Source organism: Loxodonta africana, chromosome 3 (genome assembly GCF_030014295.1).
Source record: "Loxodonta africana isolate mLoxAfr1 chromosome 3, mLoxAfr1.hap2, whole genome shotgun sequence".
NCBI classification, from domain to species: domain Eukaryota; kingdom Metazoa; phylum Chordata; class Mammalia; order Proboscidea; family Elephantidae; genus Loxodonta; species Loxodonta africana.
In genome coordinates, this window is record NC_087344.1 from 77058904 (window position 1) to 77079789 (window position 20886).

General features: G+C 49.8%; 1 protein-coding gene across 2 annotated transcripts in view; it reads right to left on the reverse strand.

The window, feature by feature from the left end:
• Positions 1-4076: 4076 nt before the first annotated feature.
• RIMS3 (regulating synaptic membrane exocytosis 3) overlaps positions 4077-20886 on the reverse strand; it is a 42838-nt gene continuing 26028 nt past the window's right edge. For both annotated transcript variants that reach the window (XM_064281797.1, XM_064281798.1), the window contains 5 exons: positions 16542-16683; positions 13802-13914; positions 11286-11387; positions 10815-10954; positions 4077-8946 (listed from right to left, as the gene is read on the reverse strand). In XM_064281797.1, the coding sequence (XP_064137867.1) occupies positions 8734-8946; positions 10815-10954; positions 11286-11387; positions 13802-13914; positions 16542-16683 (710 nt within the window). In that variant the 3' untranslated portion in view covers positions 4077-8733. The remainder of the gene's footprint in view (positions 8947-10814; positions 10955-11285; positions 11388-13801; positions 13915-16541; positions 16684-20886) is intronic.

Sequence of the window (20886 nt, forward strand, 5' to 3'; positions counted from 1 at the left end):
CTTCCTGCCATTAAGATTATCCTCAGGTAGGCTATAGTCCTGCAAATACAGGTCTATTTCTAATTCACCATTATTCCTAGGGTTCAGCCCATCCAGTTCCCAACACAGAGCTCAGGAGGAGTGCCCCTTTCTTGGTAGGCTCTGAACTCTAACCTTTGCCCTCTTAGCCCCTTGAGGCTGTCAAAAGCATTGCTTTGCCTCTCAGTTTCTAACTTCCTCTTCTGGAATTGGCCAATACTCCAAAGGAAAAGCATCTGCAAGTGCTAAGCTCAATTTTCTGGTTTTCCATCTTCTTCTGGATCTTGACCTAAAATAGTTGTTTTTCTATGATATTGTTGGTTCTCTGATGCCTTCAAGCTAAGCTAATGTTTTTTCATAATTTTTGGCCAGCTTTTCTAGTTGACCTCAAGGATGGTTTCGGGTTTGAATTATCTAAGTTTGCCGTTACTAGAAACAGAGTATGTACATGAATTTTAATCCACATAAACATAATTGTTAGCATCATTCTGTTTTTAAGGTATACCAATGTTATGTGTATAGATAATCTATTGCTTCTGTTGCATAAAACTCCACTGTATGCATCCAGCATACATTACCTGATTTTCCAGTGGTAGCCACCAAGGTAACCTCCTATTTTCTACCTGTATTAGTTTTCTATTTCTGCTATAAAAAATTACCACAAGCTTAGTGGCTTAAAACAAATTTATTGTCTTATAGTTCTATGAAATTATGGTTTTAAAATAATACTGAATTTATAGATTAATTTGGTGAGTTAATATCTTTAAAATATTAAACTCTCATTCAATAGGAAATGTCTCTCCACTTATTCAGAACATCCAGTCTTTTATTAGTCTGAAAGTTATCTCTATAGAGATCTTACATATTCGTAATTCCTACTCAGTTTTTATTGCTATTGTGAATAATCTCACGTTTATTATTTATTGGCTGTCATAGGAAAATACAATTGATTTTTAAGTTGATTTTATATCTAGCAACCTTGTTGAATGCTCTTATTAGTTCTAATAATTGTTTTTTTAAAAATAAGGTAGTGATGAAAATTATTTTTAAATAATGATTTTTCTTCCAATCTTTACATCTATGTTTTTTCTTTCTGCCACTGTATATTTCTAGAACTCTTTTAAACTGTAGGAATGACAGTGGGCCTCCTTGTATTAATCATAAAGGGAATGTGTATAAAGTTTTCCCATAATAAAACAATTGCTTTAAGTTTTTTGGTATATAACTTTTATCAGATTAAGGAATTTCCCTTCTCCTTGCTGAGTTTTATTATACTTATAAACCTTATAAAATGATTTTTTTTTTCCCATTAGGGTAATTATATGTTTTTTTTTTTCTCCTTTAGTCTATTAATGTGGTGAATTACAGTGATGAATTTTTCTGATATTGAACCATCCTTGCATTCCTGGGATAAACACTACTTAATTTAGTATTTTCCAATACATTATTGGATTTAATAGGTAGTATTTGGGATTTTTGCATCTATTTGATTCTATTCTCTTAGTGTTTACTTTAGAAATTTTAGAATGGGCACTTAAGGAAGACTAAGTTATTCAATATCTTTACCTTCCTCAAGAATGTTCCAAGGACCAACTTACATGCTATTTTGCCCAATATTTTAGTTCATACTTTAATTTTAAAAATTAAACATTATAATCTCTGTATATTTACATATACAATTTAACACAATTTACTTAAACAATAGGTTAAAATATATTATTAATCTATTTCTTTTGCTCACTTTTCCTTCTTGCATTTCGGCCCTTCCATGTAGGATCATCTTCCTTAATGGCAAACATATAGCATTTACTATGTGCCAGGCACTGTTTGGAGTATGTTAAACATATTACTTCATTTTACTATCCCAGTAACCCTATGATGTATGTACTATGTTCCTTCTGTCTGAAGAACATCCTTTAGAATTTTTTTCCTCTGGATTTTTGTTGTCTTTTCTTTTGTTCCTTTTTTTTTTTTTTTTTTAAAGACTTTTGCAGGATAGAAGCATAGAAGTTCTTCAACTCATGCAAGTGTAGGCAGTATATTACAGAGAGAGTGAACATGGAAAAGATGGTGCCCGCTGGAATTGCAAGGCCAATGGCCAGACCCAAAGCCAAGGCAATGGAGGTCACACTGGAGGGCTCTTAGGGATGCCAGCCTTTCCCCAGGAAAGCACATGCTCACACACAGCTACACTTCCTTTTTCCTGTTTCCATCTTCTGTACCACCAAACAGAGTTCTAGGGAGACAATGGTTCTGCCTAGAAGTGACTAAATATTAACACACCTTTCTCCCCTCCTTGAGGAAGGGAAGGGAAGGGGGTGCTCTAGGGGTCATGACTGCTGTACATCACTGCATTGGAGATCAACTGCTATTTTTACTGCTTGTCTCAGGTGTGGCTGAAATAAGCAGGAATGACCTAGCCATGTGCCTGAGCAGAAGTGTTGGTCCCAAGAGCTCACAAATGGACAGTGGGTTGAAAGCAGTGGACTTAGCTCCATCTTACCTTCCCATCAGTTTGGCTCTGGGTAGCCTTTGTAGGAGTCTGTGGGAATAGAAGACTTTGAGGGCCTATAAGCAGGGATCCTGGGAGGCTGAGATGGGAGACTGGGCCAGTCAGGTGCCATGGCCCAAGAACATCATTATGGCAACAGAGTTCCTCAAACAGCAGTCAGAGGCCCAGGCTATATCTTTCAGACCTTTTTCTGAGCTGTACTGCCCTCTCCCGCCTCAGCCAAGGCATCACCCTCCTTCTTTTATAAGGCTCAGTCACCTGGAACCCTGCTTTCTCTCTTCTAGAATTAAGAACCGTCTGCAGAAAGCGACACAGGAAACCATTTTCAAACTGACTTTAATAATTTTTTGCTGCCCAAATACTGTACATGCAGAAGCCTCAAGGGAATTGGCAAGAACGTTGTACAAAACAGCCGGCAGTCCTTCCCAGCTGTCCACCTGCCACCCAGGAACCTCAAGTTTGGAAAGATGCTGCACATATAAAACGTATAGAGCATGGATATAAAAGACTGTTTGCTTCTTGTCTAAACAGTGTGCTTGTCAGTCCCTATCAGCTATCTCTTTCTTTGCAGGATGCATTTTGGAAATTCTAAAAAAGGGTTCTTGCCTCCCATGAACTTACATTCTAAAGAAGTTGACAGAAATATCAGACCAAATTTTTCCAAAGGAGCAGCCACTATGCCTTCTTAGATGATGTCTGGTTAAAGACATTCTGGAGACAGGAGTGGTTTTAAGAAACAAAATATTCTGAAGGGAAATAAGTTCCCTTTCCCCTCCCATCAGAGAGCATTTCCTCTAAAATCCTCACTTCTTTAACTTTTCCACTGATGTCATTCGAGAAGCAGAAATGAGGAATGACCCAGCCTGATCTGCTGGTGGGGATACTGACCTACTCGGGATGCAGCTGAGGTCGTGACATCACATCAGCACCTTGAAAAACGTCCATTGTAGACAACCCTTAATTATTTCTCATCATTACATAAGAATAAAAGGAGGAGAACACACCACGAAGAGGTGAAATCACAGTCTGTTAGGATTCCCAGAGTTCTTGTCAGAAGCAGCATTTGGGCGTGGACTGGATAAGGACCTGCACCAGCCTGGGCACCAAGGGATGGAAAAAACCAGCCCATGGAACCAGGTGCCAGGTGCACGAGGCTTGCGACCCTCATCATCTCAGATCAGAGGATTCTAAAAGCTGGAGGGAATCATGGAGCAACTAGATAATTCTCTCATTTTCAACAGGAGTTAGCTGAGGCCCAGAAAAGTGGGGAGTCTTGCCCACAGTCACAGTTTCTAGCAAAACTGTTTATAACAGCCTTTGATTCCCTGTAGCCAGCTGCCCAGATGATCACTGACCAATGGGGCAGATGCCTTGTTTCCCCTGGAATTCCCGAGGCCCCTGTCTGTTAGCCAAGCTGGAACCCAGTCCCAGGGACCTCCCCTGGCATCACTGTGAACTGCTTGAGAGGCCCCTGTCCTTACTGGCCACGTTTCCAGCCAGGCCCTTGGAAGGTTTTCTCAAAGCAGTAACACTCATGCTTTTCAATGAGCACGTGTCTCAAGCCAGTCTAGGCCCCTGAGAGAATGGAAGTTTCTCTCACGGGTGTGGCTTCCCTCACAGGCACAGCCATGTTGGGCCCACAAGAGCCCGAGCTTAGGGTTGGGGGCGGGGGGTGGGGAGAGGGAGTTGCTTTGCTACATGGAAAGATTAAGCCCTTTGTCAGAGAACAAAGCCCACCATCGGACACATCAACAACTGAGCCACGTTTGTGCAGCTCTGCCGGAAGAGCTGGTGCCCAAGGAGGCCAAGTTGCTCTCTTTGGCATCACTGACATTGTTCTGAGATGCTCAGGCACTCTTTCAAAATAACCTTTTCCCAGTCAGACCAGGCCCATCCAACTCCACCCAGGCCCCCGATTGTGTGGGGCTTCCCTGCTCTTTCATCACGATGGTGTTTGCTTTGCCCCAGTCTCTTCCTACCTGAGTGAAATGCAGACTTGAGGGAGAAGGTAGGGGAGGAGTCGACATCCTCGTCTCCTCCCTGATCATTCAGTGAAAGACAATCCAGTGCAGGAAGCAGCATTTTAAAGAGTCTCTAAGTGTCGGCATATTGGAGCAGAAAACTCAGAGGAGATAAAGAGAAAGGCAGGCAGGAGTCAGCAGGGAAGCAGTCTCTGCTGTTCCATCCCCCCAGAGCCACGGCCAGAATAGTGCTGGGCCACCTCCTGGCCCTGAATGCCGTGCCCACTCTCCCCACCAGGTGAGGACAACTCATCTACAACATCAGACAAAAGCAGCGGTTTCTTGCACAGAGTTTGCACAGTGCTGGGAGCAATAAGGGAAACAGAGAGAGCAGCCTTACTAAAGCCCTGCTGCTTTCTGGGCCGAGGAAGATGGGGAATATGACGTATGAGGACTCTGGAAGCCCAGAAGAGGAGCTCAGCATCTCCTGGGCGGTGGGGCATGGAGTAAGGACCCCGGTTGCATGTCAGGGTCCTGGTAACACAGTCTAAGATTGTGCTACATTTCATTTGCAAAGAAGTACCCTTGGAAGTATCTATTGTCTTGAAAGAGTGTGCACTGCTGTCCTCAAGGCTGGCGGTGAAGGAGAGTTCAGGCCTGCTTCCCCTGGTAGGTGTCATGCCCCTGGGAGAAGTGGCTGGACCTAGTGTTCTGCCTGGCAGGCAGTGATTCCACAAGTGACGAGCTAGCTGGGTGCCCTCCCTCTGGAGCTCCTAGGTTTAGCCTCCGCCCCATGAAGGACTGGCATTGCCTGGGACTTGCTGGATACCAAGAGCCTCTAAGTTCTTCTCTCCTAGTGAATTGGGTGGTGGAAGAAACTGGATGGGGAGTAGTTTAGGAGATGGTTCTTCCCTGAAGGACAAATCCCCCTTTCAAACCAAGACTTGGCCCCATTTACTGGAGCCTGATTCACATCAAAGGCCCGTCACAGACTTCCCCGTAGGGAAGGAGACTCTGCCGGAAGTGGGACAGACTGAACAGAGCAGAGACCTGGAGACAGAGGCTCTGAACCAGCCATCACTGTCCCCACCCACTGCCCAGCATCACTGCAGGGCCACTCTTGTCTCTGTCACATCCTCACTCCTTTAGGAGACAAGCCGGCCTAAGCAGAGGAACAGTGCCGGTGTCACCTGGGATGAGGTGCATTTGGAGCCAGGACACTGTACCTGCAGTGAGTTGGCCCATGTAGGGAGAACTCCAGCGGAATCATGTTTCTTCTTTCCCTACCATCCCCTCCCCAAGGGGCAGATGCTCCACCATCCCAGGGAGGGCCAGGGGTCACGCCTCTGCCCCTCTACTCCCGGGACAGGCTACCTCCAGAGCAGACTCTCAGACAAGCCCCTGCATCCCAGATGCAAAAAAACAGACCTTCAGATGCAGCTACTCACCAACACACACATCAGCCTCACAGTTTCCCCCTGGGTGGGGAGGGCATCCAAGTTGGGGTTAGTAACTTATTTGGTACAAAAGATTAAAAAGAATAATTCCCCAAAGTCAACTTGGGGGGAATTACCTCCCACTGGAGAGGTGGGATAATGGAGTGGCCTGACTCCTGGGCAGTTGTGAAAGCCAGGGATTGTAGGCAGGTTAGCTCTGGCTAGGACTTCATTTGTGCTAACCCTCCCCCAGGACAAGATGCACCGAGGCCTACAGTTGCCCAAGGGCAGCTTCCCCTCTTCCCGCTGCCTTCTCAGGCCCCTAGAAGAATAAGGGCGTTGCAATGCCCCCATGCCCTGGGGTGACTGCACAGTCACCGTCTGGTATCAGCAGTCTGCTACATCGGCAAATGTCTGCACCATCCTAGTGACCCCACCACTTCAAAGGTCTAGGTTATTTTCAGCTATCCTGGTGGTGACTGCTCTAGAGGTGACTATATCACAGACAGGAGACAAAAATACCCTATGCAAAAGAGTTTCCTCCTGTCCCCACTGTAGGGTCAAAGGGTACAGGGCTCTTTGCCCAATTTTTAGGGACATGAGAAATTGCATGTATTACCCCGTCCCAAGCAATGGGACTGGGGAGAAAGTTTCTGCATAAAGAGAAACCTCTACCCACCCCTCTCCACTCTTCCGTATGTACAATGGTTCTCTTCTCTGAAAATACTAGAAAGTAGGCTCATGCAGGAGACAGGAGCCCAGGAGCTAATTGTCCTCATTTTCTCCCTGCCCTTATTTTTTGTCTGAGGGCAAGACCTGCGCAGTCCTGGCTTCTTCCCCTAGTTTTCTTGGGGAGAAGGAAGGGTGAAAGGGCTCTGGTGTCAGCCTAACAGGGATTCCTGCCAGAAAGATGGCCTGAAGTTCATGGCGCATCCTCCTCCACCCTCTCAGAACCCACCTCCTGTCCACCTGGATTTGGACAGGAATGAAGTCCAAGCCCTCAGGTTCCTAGACCTCTCCTTTGCTACCACTCGTAGCTCTCCCTCTGCCTGAAGTACTTGGACCAGAGTCACTTCAATACTTTGGAATGACGTTCGGGGAAGAGGCAGAAAGAAGGCCTTCCCCATCTTGGGTCTCCTTTTCTCCCCACCAGATTTGGACCCACAGGCTGCTTTGTCTATCTCTGGGGCAATCTCTGACTTTTTACATTCACCCTAGAACTGAGGGGTGACAGGGACAGATTTGGGCCTTCCTAAGCCAGACTTCAGGATTCCCAGCAGACCTTTCAAAAGGTCCAGACTAGGAACTGGTCCCCACCAACAGGGCCAGGGTTTGAGTCAGGTCAGGGTTTGAGTAGCTTTGAGGAGCTCCAACCAGACAAGGGTAGACAAGAAAGCAGAGAGCAGATGAGGTGCCTACAGCAGGCCAGGCTGCTGTCCAAAGGGTGGTGATGGAGGATGAAAAGGCGGGGGGCTGGGAGGGGTAAATATTGCTTGTACAGAGCTGGTGACTGTGGCGGTCAGAGTCCAGAGCCAGGAGGCCGGGGCTCAAGCGAATCTGGGTTCCCAGACAGGGACCCTGGCCTGGAAATGAGCAAAAAATAGAGCCTCCAATGAGCAACTTCATGCAGCTAATCCCCAAAGGTCCGAATGGATTCTCAACTGTGGCTCAAAACAAGCCAGCCTCAGCCCTCCTTATTTCTGCAAAGAGCCCTACCCTCAGCACCTCATCACCAAGCCATGCCCCCACCAGGGATGAGCCCAGAGGCAGGTAAGGCCACCAGCAGAGCCTTGGGAGGACACAGGTATCTCCAGGGACTGTCTGCTTTGGAAGATAACATCCCCTCTGAGGTCAGCCCCCTGGATGTCAAGACCCTCTACTCCAAGGCTCCTGAGGCCCACAAGGAGAGCTCCTTTGGCATGTCAGAGCCAGGAGCCTTGAAGGGAGGAAAGAGGTGAGGAACAAATGCTCAAGGAAGCACCTGGCACCTCCCTCTAAGGTATCGGGCCATTTCCCCTGGAACCAAGACCACCTTGTGTTATACACGTGGGAAGGAGATGGCTCCAGTCCAAGGGAGAAAGCAGTCTCCAAGCCCTCAGTTTACCAGGCAGCTGCTGCTTCTCCCGGAGCCCTGGCCAGGGCACTAGGTGAGCATGCTACATGCTGCAGAATGCATTCCTTGGGAAGAGCTGCCAGGGCTGCTCGGGTGGGAGGAGGGGCATCGGGGCAGAGGTGGTAGAGGAGGGGATAAGATGGGGTTCCTAGAGGGGCCTCAGCGTGTTCAACTGCAGTGGATGCTACATTCCTCAAAAAACAGCAGCAGTGCTGGGGAGAGACAGAGGGTGGTACAAAGGACAAGACAAAGAACCAAGCAGAGACCACCAAGAGGAGGCACAGGTAGGGAACATACAGGCTCTGCCCCAGACATGGGACCAGATGGGATGAACCAATGGCCACAGCCCCCACTTGGTGAATCGTGCCCACTCAACACTCCTTTGGGTTTCTTTTCAACAAGATACAAAGAGACATGGATTTCAGCCCATGTAGTCACCAGGACTGACTATACCCAGACAGATGAACATATATAATTGTGGTCACACATATACACAGACTACACACACTTACACACAAATATACACGCACACACACTAGTCTCCACTGCCAGCTGGGACAAGCCCAGTGGCCAACAGGCATGCAGCAGGGCACGGGGTCCATGTCGACATGAAGACTATGTACAGGGGAGGAAGTGGGCGGCCAGCTGGCACCCCTTCCCATGCCACCATCCCAGCCTCTCTTCCTGAGGTCCTTAGGAGCACGAGGGGCTGGTGGCACTCTCCAGAGAGGACTGGGACAGCCGCCTGGTGAGGGATCCAAGCGTGGAATCGGCCACTGAGGAGGTGGGGAAGAGTTTGTACCAGCCAGTGACCGCGGCACTCAGGTCCAGCTCGTCCAGCATGATCTGGGCCATGCCCATGAAGCACTTGTGGTCCATGCGGCCGTAGTCGCCCCAGACGATCACCTGCAGTAGGGAGGAAGAGTGTGAGGGATGAGTAAACACCCCCCACACACACTCTAGAGCTGGGTCAGGGGCCCGGGAGCTGCGAGTGTTACCAGGCCTCAGGTGGGCACAGAGAGCCAAAACCCAGACTGATTTTGTCAACAACTTACTGAGCACTTCTGATGTGCCAGGCCCAATCCTCTGGATTTTACATGCATTATCTCAGTTGTCACATGGAGCCAGCTGGGTAGGGGTGATGTGTATTATCATTTCCACTAAGCGGAAACTGCAGTTCAGAGAGGTTAATTAACTAACCCAAAGATACACAGTAATTCACAGCTAGGATTGGAACCTGGTTGTGTGTGACTCCAGAACCTCCCAGCATCCCAGACGACAGCTTTCCCCAGGCAGGCACAGCCTGAGGGTCCAGGGCCTGGGTGACAGCTCCAGCTCTGCCGCTGGCTCACTGGACCTGCCCCTTGCCCTCACTGGACCTCAGCCTGCCCTTCCATAAAACTGGGAGAGGGGAACAGATTAGCTTGGTGATTTTCAAATGTGTGTGTTTTTCAGTGAGTCCTTTTTCAAAATGGAATATATATATCTACGGGTAGATATAGTTGGGGATATAGATATTTGTATGTGTGTATACACACAGGTTAAATAAGTGTTCGATGCAGGAAAGTTGAAGTAGGAGAGAATGACTCAGCCTCCCCTTGCTCCCTAGATTCCCCCCACAGAACCCTAGGGTTCTGCAGTTCTGTGGTATGCAACTCCAAGGGCACTGGCAGGTAGCTATGTAAGTGCCTCGGCCCAGAGAAAAAGCCAGAGCTGAGAGTCAGCCCTAAACAGCCCTGGTTTCTAGCCTCTCTGCCACTGTGTAGTCTCAAGCAAGGCCAAGGCCAAATACCACCACCACCACAATTAATGCTTAGCGAGTGGCCATCTATATGCCAAGCACTGTTACCAAAAAAATCCATTCCCGTCGAGTCGATTCCAACTCATACCAACCCTATAGAACATAGTAGAACTGCCCCATCAGGTTTCCAAGGCTGTAAACCTTTATGAACGCCAGCTGCCACATCTTTCTCCCACAGAGCAGCTGGTGGGTTCCAACTGCCAACCTCTTGGTTCGCAACTGAGCTGTTAACCACTGGCACTATGTTAGGCCCTTCATACGCGATATCTTGTTCAATCTTCACAACATACCACCTGCAGCTAGTAAATATCTGAGTTGGAGCTTGAAGCCAGGACTGAGTCCTGAGACTAACTTACCATATGCTGTATTTCTATACAACCTGTTGTGCCTGTTTCTTCATTTATGAAATGGCATGACAGTCCCTCCCTCCCAGGACTGCTGTGAGGCACAAACAACAAAGCGTGCAGAAGGGCTTTGTTACTCTGAAGCGGTTGGGATGCCAGTCACCCTGACCTGAACTCAACTTGCCTCTGCAAGTCACTATTAAAACCTTAAGCAAGTTACTTCCCCTTTCTGAGACTCCTTCCTCACTTGTAAAATGACAATCATACCTCCTTCACAGGATCGTCATGATGACGATGTGAGATCACATTTGGAAAGCACTTAGCACGAAGGCTGGCATTGATCAGAAGTTCCAGCAACATTAGAAATTGTTCAGTGATGGGAAAAGACAGACAAATCCTGGTTCCACCCACTAGCTGTGCGACCCAGGAGGTCATTTAGCCATCCTCCCCAACCTTGGTTTCCTTATGAATAAACTGGGTGCAGTAACACTTCACTGGGTTGTGGAAATGCACGAGCGATGTGCGTTAATGCACCTGGTACAGTGCCTGCACGAGATAAGGCATAAGGAAAGGTAAAAAAATGATGACTTCTGCTCTGTGAGAGTTCCCCTCCCCACCCTAACACTCACCTGCAGCACCTTACCCTGGGGCCCCTCATCGAAGAGCAGAGCCTGCTGGTACAGGGGGTCATGGATCTTCTTGGCCACCTTTGTCTTCTTCTTGGCCAAGCAGGCCCCATTCTCAAGCAGGTAAACCTTGATATAGGTGGCTGAGGGATGACAGAAGCATGATGAGGTGGGTCCTGAGCAGACCACTATGGCCTGCCCCCTCGCCTAAGCCCCAGGATCACCTGGAGATGAGCAGAATGAGCTGAGCGGTGGACAGCAGGTAGACAAGGCTGCCTCAGACGCTGACTCATCCACCACTGAGCCCTTACCCCCGCTCACTGGCCTTCCAGGCAAGTAGTGACTCCAGTGTCGATTGAGCACACAGATTCAGGCCAACGGGGTGCTGAGGAATGCTAGGCCCAGAGCTTGGCTGCACAGCCCTTCCTGCCAGGACCCCATTTTCAAAATCCCTCCCCAGCCGCTCAGCCTCACCTGGGAGGGATTTGGAGCCTGGTTTCGGGGTGAGGCCTCGAGCCTCAATCACTTCCACCTCCAGCTGGCCTCTGCGGTCCATAATGGCAATGTGCACGTCCCCTGCAAAAGAGGAGAGAGGGGGTCCAGGCAGAGCCAGACCAAGGGACAGGCCAGCCAAGTGCCGTACAGAGGCCGGTCTGCAGAGGGCGCTCCGCCAGCGCCAGAGAGGAAACAAGATGGAGAGAATGGCAAGTGGCGGAACTCCTCTCGGGAGGCCACTCTAAGTGGCTGAGAAATACTCGGATAGGCTCCTGAGGGTGGGGTGGGCCTGATCCTAAGAGGTGTGCCTGGGTAACAGCTGCCAAACTCCCATCTAAGTCTGGTTGACTAGAGGGGCTTCAGTTTTACTGAGCAGAACAGGCAAATTCTGGGCCAGACCTGAACTGTTCAGGAAGATGGAGAAGCTGCAGAGTCAATGGCTCTTCTTCTCCTTTCCCTAAAGAGCAGCACCCCCCCCCCGCCCCCACCGCCCACAATCCCCGCTAAATGTATGTCGGACAATTTAAAGAACCTCAGTTTGAATAGCAGCTGAGACCTGTACCTGCCCAGGACCTGAGGCACTACCTGGGAGCGAGGGCCTGCTCTTGTGTGGGTTCCCTTGCCCAGGCAGGGAGGGGAGGTTGGGAGATTTTCTGGGTGCAGAGAATGCCTCATTGCGCCCCGACAAGGCAGAATATTCCGCTGGGAAAAGCTCTGTGTGTGGAGTCATGTCAGTTACCTGGTTTTTGGGAACTCTAAGCTGTGTTCAATGTGAGTAAGCAGAATTTGAAATTATGCATTAAGCACTTGGAACATTCTTCAAAGGGGTCCAGAATCCTAAGCTTGATCCAGAAAAATTAAAATGGGCCACCATGCAATTGTATTTGCATTCTTGGGAAGATGGGGGTTTTCTACTTTCAGGAGCTATCCTGAAATTTACTCCCTTCTCTCCAGCTATTCCTGACCTCCCTTTGGGGGACAGGGAAGGGTCCTGCGAATTAGTCTCTTCCCTGTCTTACTATTAACACCCCTAACAAGTTTAGCAAATGCAAATCTCTCTTTCCCAGGCTTGGACACCAGGGGGCACCACAACCAAACGTTCTAAGCTGTGGTAGTGCATTAGCCTTGCAGTAGTGGCCGACACCTCTCACTGCCTCCCAGCCCAGGGCTGGACCCAGGGCTGCAAAAAGCAGGTTCCTCAAGCCCTTACGAGCTTGGAAGCAAAGACTGGGAATTAGCCAAACCCAACCCAGGAGCCAGATGGGAGCTGACCATCATCCACTGAGGGTCCCTATGGACCTGGCTTCCAGCAGACAGGGGCTCCTTGTGGGCACTTTCGCTGAAAGGGTCCTGGCCTGGAATGAAATCTTAGCTTCCTGGTGTGACTCACAGCAGGGCACCATTGGCACCTGGGCTTCCTCCCCTACTATAAGGGTCAAAAGTTGAGCACTGTCCAGAAGAGGGCTGAGCGGGGACGTCTGGGTCAGACGCTGTTCAGTCAGATGAATAGGAATGGGGTGGAGGTGAGGAGGCATCTCTGGGGAAGCCAGACCTGGGGAGGAGCTGACTGAAGCCAACAGAGCCCGTATGAGAAGGAGGGAGGGGCCAATGTGAGAGCCAATGAACTGAGTCAGAACGGAGCTAAGAAGACCAAGCATAGGCTTCAGGAAGCACTTCCTAGTTGCAGGGGAGAAACCCGCTGCCATCAGCATCAATTCTGACCCGTAAAGACCTTACAGGACAGCATAAAACTGCCCCAGGGGGTTTCCAAGGCTGCAAATCCTTACAGAAGCGGACTGCCACATCTTTCTCCCACGGAACAGCAGATGGGTTTGAACGACTGACCTTTCATTTAGCAGCTGAGCACTTAACCACTGCACCACCAGGGAAGGGGGGGTGGTAAAATTACTAAAAGGCTTCTGGATGCCAGCCACGAGGTTAAGGGTAAAAAGTCAAATAAGACATAGTTCTTAAGGAGTAAATAAGATATTTCATGGAAAGCATCCAAGCCAAACCCCTTGCCATCGAGTCAATTCAGACTCACAGCGACTCTGTAGGAGCTCAAAAACATAGTTGTTAGATTGCAGAACTAAGAGGGGTATTAGTATTCCAATTTTACAGATAAGGAAATGGAGGCTCAAAACAAGAGACGTGTGACTTACCCAGGGTCATACAGAATCAGTGATGGAATAAGCTCCGTGAAAGCGGATGCTGAGACTATTTTTGTTCACCATTTTATAACCAGCACTTAGCATTGCCCAGTGCAGGGTGGGCGGTGGGACAGTGGGCGAGTGAGTGGTGAAATGAGGGAGGGAACGTGCTGTAAAAGCTTCAGGACAGCCCATGAGAAAGGCTAGTGCCCCTTTCCTCTAGGCTAACTCCTCGTTGCCACAAAAGTCAGCGTGAGGGCTCCTTCTGCTGCTCACAGTGCACCGAAGGCCCCACGGAGCTCCTCCTTCCTGCTGTCCCACTTGCCCAGCCTCAGGAAGACTCACCCATCGGTGGCGTTGCTAGCGTCTGTCGCCCCACAATCTGGGCTGGTCCCAGCCCATCCAGGAAATCGCTGAACTGGCTCTCGGCCCCGAGCCGGGTGGTGGGGAAGATGAACCTGGAGGAGGAGGCAGAAGGGCCTGTGAGGGTGTCTGGGTGGGGGTGCGGATGGCGGCATGCAGTGACTCTGTCCCTGGGGCACTGGACATGCCCCTCTGTGCCTCAATTTCTCCTCTACACAATGTGAGTGGCCCACCCTGGCTGGAGACAACAAAACTGCTCATTTCTGCACATTTGAAAAATAAATAAATAAAACGAACTTTGAGGTCACTTGAGAAAAAAGACTAATAAAAATAACATAATGATGGTAGCTGATCCTGAGGCACCAGGGATTTCTGATGCGATCCTTCAAAGGCAGGGCTTGCTGGGCACCTGCACCCTCATCAGCAGATGTTAATGCCAAGAGCCAGAAATGTCTAGGCCTTGGGCGACTTCCAAAAACTGAGGTCTGAGTTGACCGTAAGTTTGAAATTTAAGTCAGTAATGTGAGGCAACACAATTGCAGGGTTGAGATTATTGGCTGGTGACCATGCGCAGTCCATGGCTACGGAGGGCCGAGAAATAGTAATAAGAAGGACTGACGATGCCGGAAAGCGGGCCAGGTGCCAGCACCATGCTGAATGCTCCACACGTGTTATATCATCTAACCCTACAACTGCTCTGTGTGGTAGGAGCCATTATCCAATTTTACGGATGAGGAAACCGAGACTCAAAGACGTAAGCGATCTGTCACACCTGCAAAACAGAGACGGTGTTCAAATCACAGGGTAATTGTGAGGATTAGGGGAGATGGTGCATGGAAAGTTCCAGACACACAGGAAACGGTGAGTGGTAGCAATGTTGATGTTGCTGCTGTTGCCGTTATCCCAAAGGGGGAAGTGCTACTTGCTCATGTCCTCGAGCCTAGATGTTCTGGGTGGGGCTGGCAGAGAATGGACAGAAGAAGGAAGGCCGCTCAGGTCTGTCTAGGGCCTACAAGGGACCAAACAAGATTCTAAGATGTAAAACAGCCCAGGCTCCTGCTGGACAGAGAAAAGGCTATCCAAGAAGGAATCCTGTTGGACAGTTTGGCTTTGAGCTTCTGGTGGCCAGTGCCAGGCAGGGAGGCCAGAACAGGCTGTGTAAGCTTGTCAGAAAGAGCCTGTGTTGTGTCTCTGCCCCACTAGGCTCAACCCCTACTCCCCAGGAAGGGGCTTCCAGGCCCACCCACCCTCATTGCTCATGGTTAGCAGTAGCCTAATACCACATTTTTAGGACAACAGGATCTGAGAGGGTTAAATAAACAAACGCAGACTCTCAAGGCCACAGAATTTTAGGAGCCTGGTATAAAAAAAACTGTAAACAAAGTTTACAGAATCAAATGGCCTTAATTCAAATCCTGACTTCATCACCACTTAAGGGCTGTGACCCTCAGCAGGGTACCTCATCCTTCTCCTGTGCCTCAGTTTCTCCACTTGTAAAACAGAGATGATGACAGGGCCTATATCCCTTAGGGCTGTTGTGTTAAATGAGACATCACAAGCAAACCAGTGCTCCTCAGACAATCAGGCTGAAGGACTGATTTAATTCCTAATTCATCAAAGGGTAATATTTTTGTAAAATAAAATAGAAATCCATGGCAACATGACGTTGCCAAGAGAGTTTCTAAAAGCTTCCTCTCACTTTCTGTACGTCAATCACCATGGACCCGTAGCCCAGCGTTCCCAGTGTGATGGCAGCCTAAGGAGCACCGATCTGAAGTGCCCACCGCATGCCCGACACACAGTAAGATGCAGTGGATGCCAGTGGCTATGCACAGTCATGAAAGTAGGCCTAGCAGCAAGACGTGTGGTCAAAAAGACATGTGGCCACAGACTCTTAAATAACGGAGCCACAGAATCTTGAGACCGGAAACCACTGGACTTGATGAAGCCAAATCCGTAAACCTTAGTCACACAACCATAGTTTCATGGATTCAGAAGAGATCTGAGGGAATATCTAAAACAATGATTTTCTAGTTTTTTGACTGCAACCTACATGTAAATATAAGAGATACATTTAATATCACAGTCCAGTATAGATGTATGTGCATCTATGTGCAGAAAACTGAAAGAAAAATTCACAAAGTAAGACTCAATGGTACCACAAAAATCATATATATGGTATACGCGAGTTTCCTATTTCTTTTTCTAAAGCTGGTTTTCACCCACTAAACTGACTTTGCTTCCTGCCTATTAGTCACCACCCCCAGTCTGAAAAACACTGATCTGGTCCAGCCTCCTTCCCTAAGCTCCAAGCAAGTGAGAAGTCTACCATCTGAGCCATTGCAGTAGTCGTACATTTAAAAGATCCCATTTCCTTTAGAACCCTCTTCTCCAGCAGAGCAGTGTATAGGTGCTGGGAGGCAGGAGGCCCTTCCTGAAACACACAGAAGGGACTTGCTGCTCCTGGGCCACTTGAGCATTCAGTGCAAAAGAGCAGCTTGGAGCAAGAGGAAGACACTGAGGCCCACCCAAGCAGGTGTCTGGGCTGGGAAGGGGTGGGCGGAGGCAGAGACATCAGAGGACCCCAGACATCTTGGCTGGAAATCAAACAAGAGATTATCCCACTCTGCCCCCTGGCTTTGTGACTAGAGGGCCGGGAAGGCAGGGTGGAGGACTGGACCATGGTCAGGTGATGGGGCGCAGCTGTGGGGGCCGCACGCACGTGCCGTCTGAGCTGTTGCTGTTGGTGCTCCCGTCAGTGGACTCCCGGCTGCCCTGGCGCGTGACCCGACTCCGCATCTCCACTGCAATGCCTGTCTCTGTGCTCCGTCGGATGTTGCTGCGCGGCTTCTTGGTGGTCCCTTCTATGACCCCCAAGCACAGAGAGAGAACAAGGTCAGCTTCTCTGAGAGGGCTGCCAAAGTCACCCTCTTAGGAGGTGGTGAGGTGGGCAATGGCTCTGACTGGAGGCAAGGGCATTGCTGAGATTAACCTTAGAGCTGGTTGGCAGCCTGAGACCCCTGGCCCTGCACAGGACAGTGATGCAGACAAAGCAAACTAGAAAGATGGCTGGAGGCAGAGGTGAGTGGCAGGGGTGAGGGGGAGCCACAGGCAGAGCCCAGCCCTGCAGCCTCAGGCCCTCACCCTCATCCAAGCCAGGCTCCCCTGTTGCCTACCCTCCCGCTCTCCTTTCAGCCTTTGCCCCAAAGGCTTAAACATCCTTCCCTCTCTCTTCTGGAAAGTTTGCCTTCTCTGGGAATCCTCTTCCAGGTACCCTCATGGACCCTATCACACCCAGACCCACAACCTACCTCTCTGACACTTTCAAAGACGGTATCAAAAACCCCATGGTGAAGCCTGGCTACTATCAAACTAACATGCCTTCTCAGGATGGGTCTGAACATGGGAGGAATGTATGTGGAGAGGCTGTTAGGAAAGCAAGACTGAGAGAGGGACTGCTAGGTTGGCCTGGATTGACTCAGGCTTTGAGAGAAAGGCCTGCAGAGGACCCCAGAGGCTGTGCAGCGAGAGCCCACCCGAGTGTCTGTACCTCCTGTTCAGAGGGCTCTCTGCAAGGAACATGGGGCACTTTCCCTCTCCTATTGGTGGCGCACCATCCTGCCTGGGTTTCCATGGCAACCTCCTCAGCATTGCAGTGTGGTCCCTCTAGACACCCTCTCCTCCTGGGGGTGGAGTAGGGGAAGACAGGTTGAGGGTTTGGGACTTCCCCTGCTGAAGCCTGGCTGAGGAGCCTGATGGGGAGGGAAGTGGTGTTCAGATGGGGATTGTACCAAAGAAGCCATTTGCTGTCACTGGCTAGACAGCAAATAGGCCCAGACAAATTAAGAGCAGAGTTGCCTACAGGGATGTGGAGAGGCTGGGGGCGGGACACACAGTTCCGCCCCGCTGCCGCCCCCCTCCACCAAAGCAGTGGGGAGAGGGGAGCTGGTTACCCTGGCAACCCTCTCTCCCACCCACATCCAATGGTGGGTCAGGGAGGGGATGTTCAAGACCCCAGCCTGGGAAAATGAAGGCTTTATTCCTCCTCCTTCGTACTACTTATCTTTCAGGAAGACCCCACCAGGGCAGGGAAGGCTGAGAGGGCCAGTGTCACTAGTGGATGGAGTGGGGTGGGGGAGACCTGGAGCGGGGGGTAGGGGGAGTAAGGAAAAATGTCTTCTCTGAAATCATCCCAGCTTCTGGGATACTGAAATAGCTAGCATATCCAGGAATCAATCAATCCATCAATACGTCTCTCTCTCACACACACGCAGTTACATTACCTCATACATATTTCTATCACACAGCCAGGCATAAAAGCAGGCACACTCAAGTGCCATCAATTACATATATGAATAATCTCACACACAAGGTCATATGTATGTTTACATAGCAACACAGTCACAAGTGGTCCCACCAAGTCTTAGTTATGCATACTTGACATACTGTCATATAAAGTCAGTCACATACATGTGACCATCACACCATAACACTCAGAATCAAGTCCATCCAGTCACACACATAGATGCAAACCCACAAATGGTGTATGACCCACCACACACATGCAGAAGGCTGAATAATAATGGTGGGCATGGGGGGAGCCTCTCCCTGTCCCTGGCTCCTAACCGCCACATCCCCTCTAACCCAGTTAGAAGACAGATGGATCTTCAGGGGCTGCAGGGCCTTCTCCCTCCTCTCATGTCTTTAATCCTACCCCTAACATGCACCTTGAGCTGAAGCCAGAGCCTCCCCTTCTCACAACCCCCAACCCTCCCTCTTCCATAGCTTGGGAAAACTTTGATCCATTTGGGAACAAATTTACTTTCTTTGATCAGATTTGCCCAACCTAACGTGAGCCCTTGCATGAGGGTGCCAAGGAATCCTGAAACGTTACGAGATAACTGAACTATCCCCCTGCCCCATTTCATAGATGGGGAGCCTAAGGCCCAGCCACCAATACAGCTGAGACTAGACCTGAGGCCTGCACATGCCCAGTCTAAGGGTCTTTCTACTTCTCACTTTCCTCCACCAACCCCCCATTTATTTGAGTTGTGCTTTGACAGAGATTAAGTTCCACGTGCTTTGGGTGGCGAGAAAAGTCTTGCAACCTTAGAGAAAAGTTCTCTACTGGCTTCACACCTGTCCAGACTCTGAGCTCCTACCAATATGGGGAGTAACTATATGCAGCCTCTCTCTCTCTAGAGAACTGGGCCACGTTGCTTGCAATATTTCTGTCATACCCGGGGAGATGGAAAGACTCCAGGAACCATCCCATCTGTCCCACCACATCACAAGGGAGATCCAGTCATGGCACTCCCCATGGCACCTCCTGGACAAGTCCTGAACCCTCTTCCCACTCTGACCCGGAGCCCAGGAGGGAAGGGCCGCTGTCCCTGGTGCTGAAAAGGGAGCTCCACTTAGGTAGGGCTGAGACAGTCCAGGATGGCCCTATGTGGGCCCAACCTACTGCCAGGCCAGAATTCACCTGTATCCTGGGACCCCCAGAGCTCTGACCCCACCTTCCTCACTGCTCCCCACAATTTCCTCAGATCTAGGAGGAAGCTGAGAGACAGTATTTTTAGCTTCCTCTTACAGAAGAAGAAACTGAATCCCAGTGAGAAAGTGACTTTGCCAAAGTCCCACAGGGAGTTATAGTCCTCCCAAGTTTCACAGTCAGTTTTTGGAAGGCCACTGTAGGACAACATGAGGAATAAGCTGGAAGGGATAAGGCAGGAGAACTGGAGAGAAGGCTGGGGTAATAGTGCAGACCAGAGGTAAGAGAGCCTGAACTAGGATAGAAAGGAGGGGGTGGGTGGGGCTCTAATCAATGGCAGGGTACTGATAAACTGGGAGGAAGGAGGCACCTGGGAAGGGCACACACCCAAGGGCCCTGAAGCCTGACTGGATCCGGGAGAGGAGTTTCTCCACTTCCCAAGGGACCAGCCTGCAGGGAACTGAGCCATCCCATCTGGGCCAGCAGAGGGTACCTGTCTAGGACCTTTTCCCAGACCATTTTCCAGAGCCAATGCCCCTGGTGCATCTGGCCCATACATCCCTTGGGGGCCAGACTCCCACCCAGGATGGGGCTCCAAGTGCCAGGAAGGACCTGATGGATGGGGACAGGCTCAGACTGAGCCCAGTTTTAGGCACACAAAGCTGGGACTCTAGCAACCTCAAGGCCTGGGAGTAAAAAATGGGGGAAAGAATTATAGATGGGAGATGAATGCACTGCAGGGAAGTGGTAGAGATGTGGAGGCAGAGAATTCATTTCTTTTTTTGCCCCTAAAAATAGCATTGACAATTCACTGTTTGTTACTATGTGCCATGCACATAACTGGGTGCCTTGGCATGTCCTATCTCACTGACTCCCCTGGATGCAAGGCATGTATTATTGTCTGTAAGGCCCGTATTATTGTCTGTAAGGCCCGTATTATTGTCTGTATGTACTATTGCCTGCAAGGCACCTATTATTGTCCCCACCCTACAAAAGAAGAAGCAGATTTAGGGAGGTGAAGTAACTTGCCCCAAGTCACCCAGCTGGTAAATGGCAGGGGTGGTGGCTCTGAAGGCTGCCTTGAAGCCCTTCTCCAGGAAAGTTCCTTCTCCTCTCCAGACTCTGGATGCCTGGTGGGTAAAATGAGTACACTGGACTAGAAGATCTCAAGAGGACTTTCTGCTCTGATGTTGGTGATTACATGATTCATAGAGATCTTCAGTTGGAAGGGCACCTGGGCGATTCCTCTAGCTCCAGGCCCCAGGACCTCAGCTGTGCCCTCTCATATCAGAGACAAGTAATCCTGAGCTCCACCATCATGCATCTCTCCTCGAGGCCGGGAGGTCTCCAGTGTCGGCTCCAATACCTGCCTGCTGAATGCGGAGTCTGGATAGGCTGACAGCCCCAAGCAGATCACTGAATACCTCCCAGTGATTCAGATCCCAGTCTTGGCCTCAGAAGAATGTCCCTTCGAATTACCTTGGGCATAAAGAAGCTTTGGGTCTGAAGCTGGATCATCTGGATTCCTGGGTCTGATCTCCTCCACGACCTCCTAATTATTACCCCCGATCCT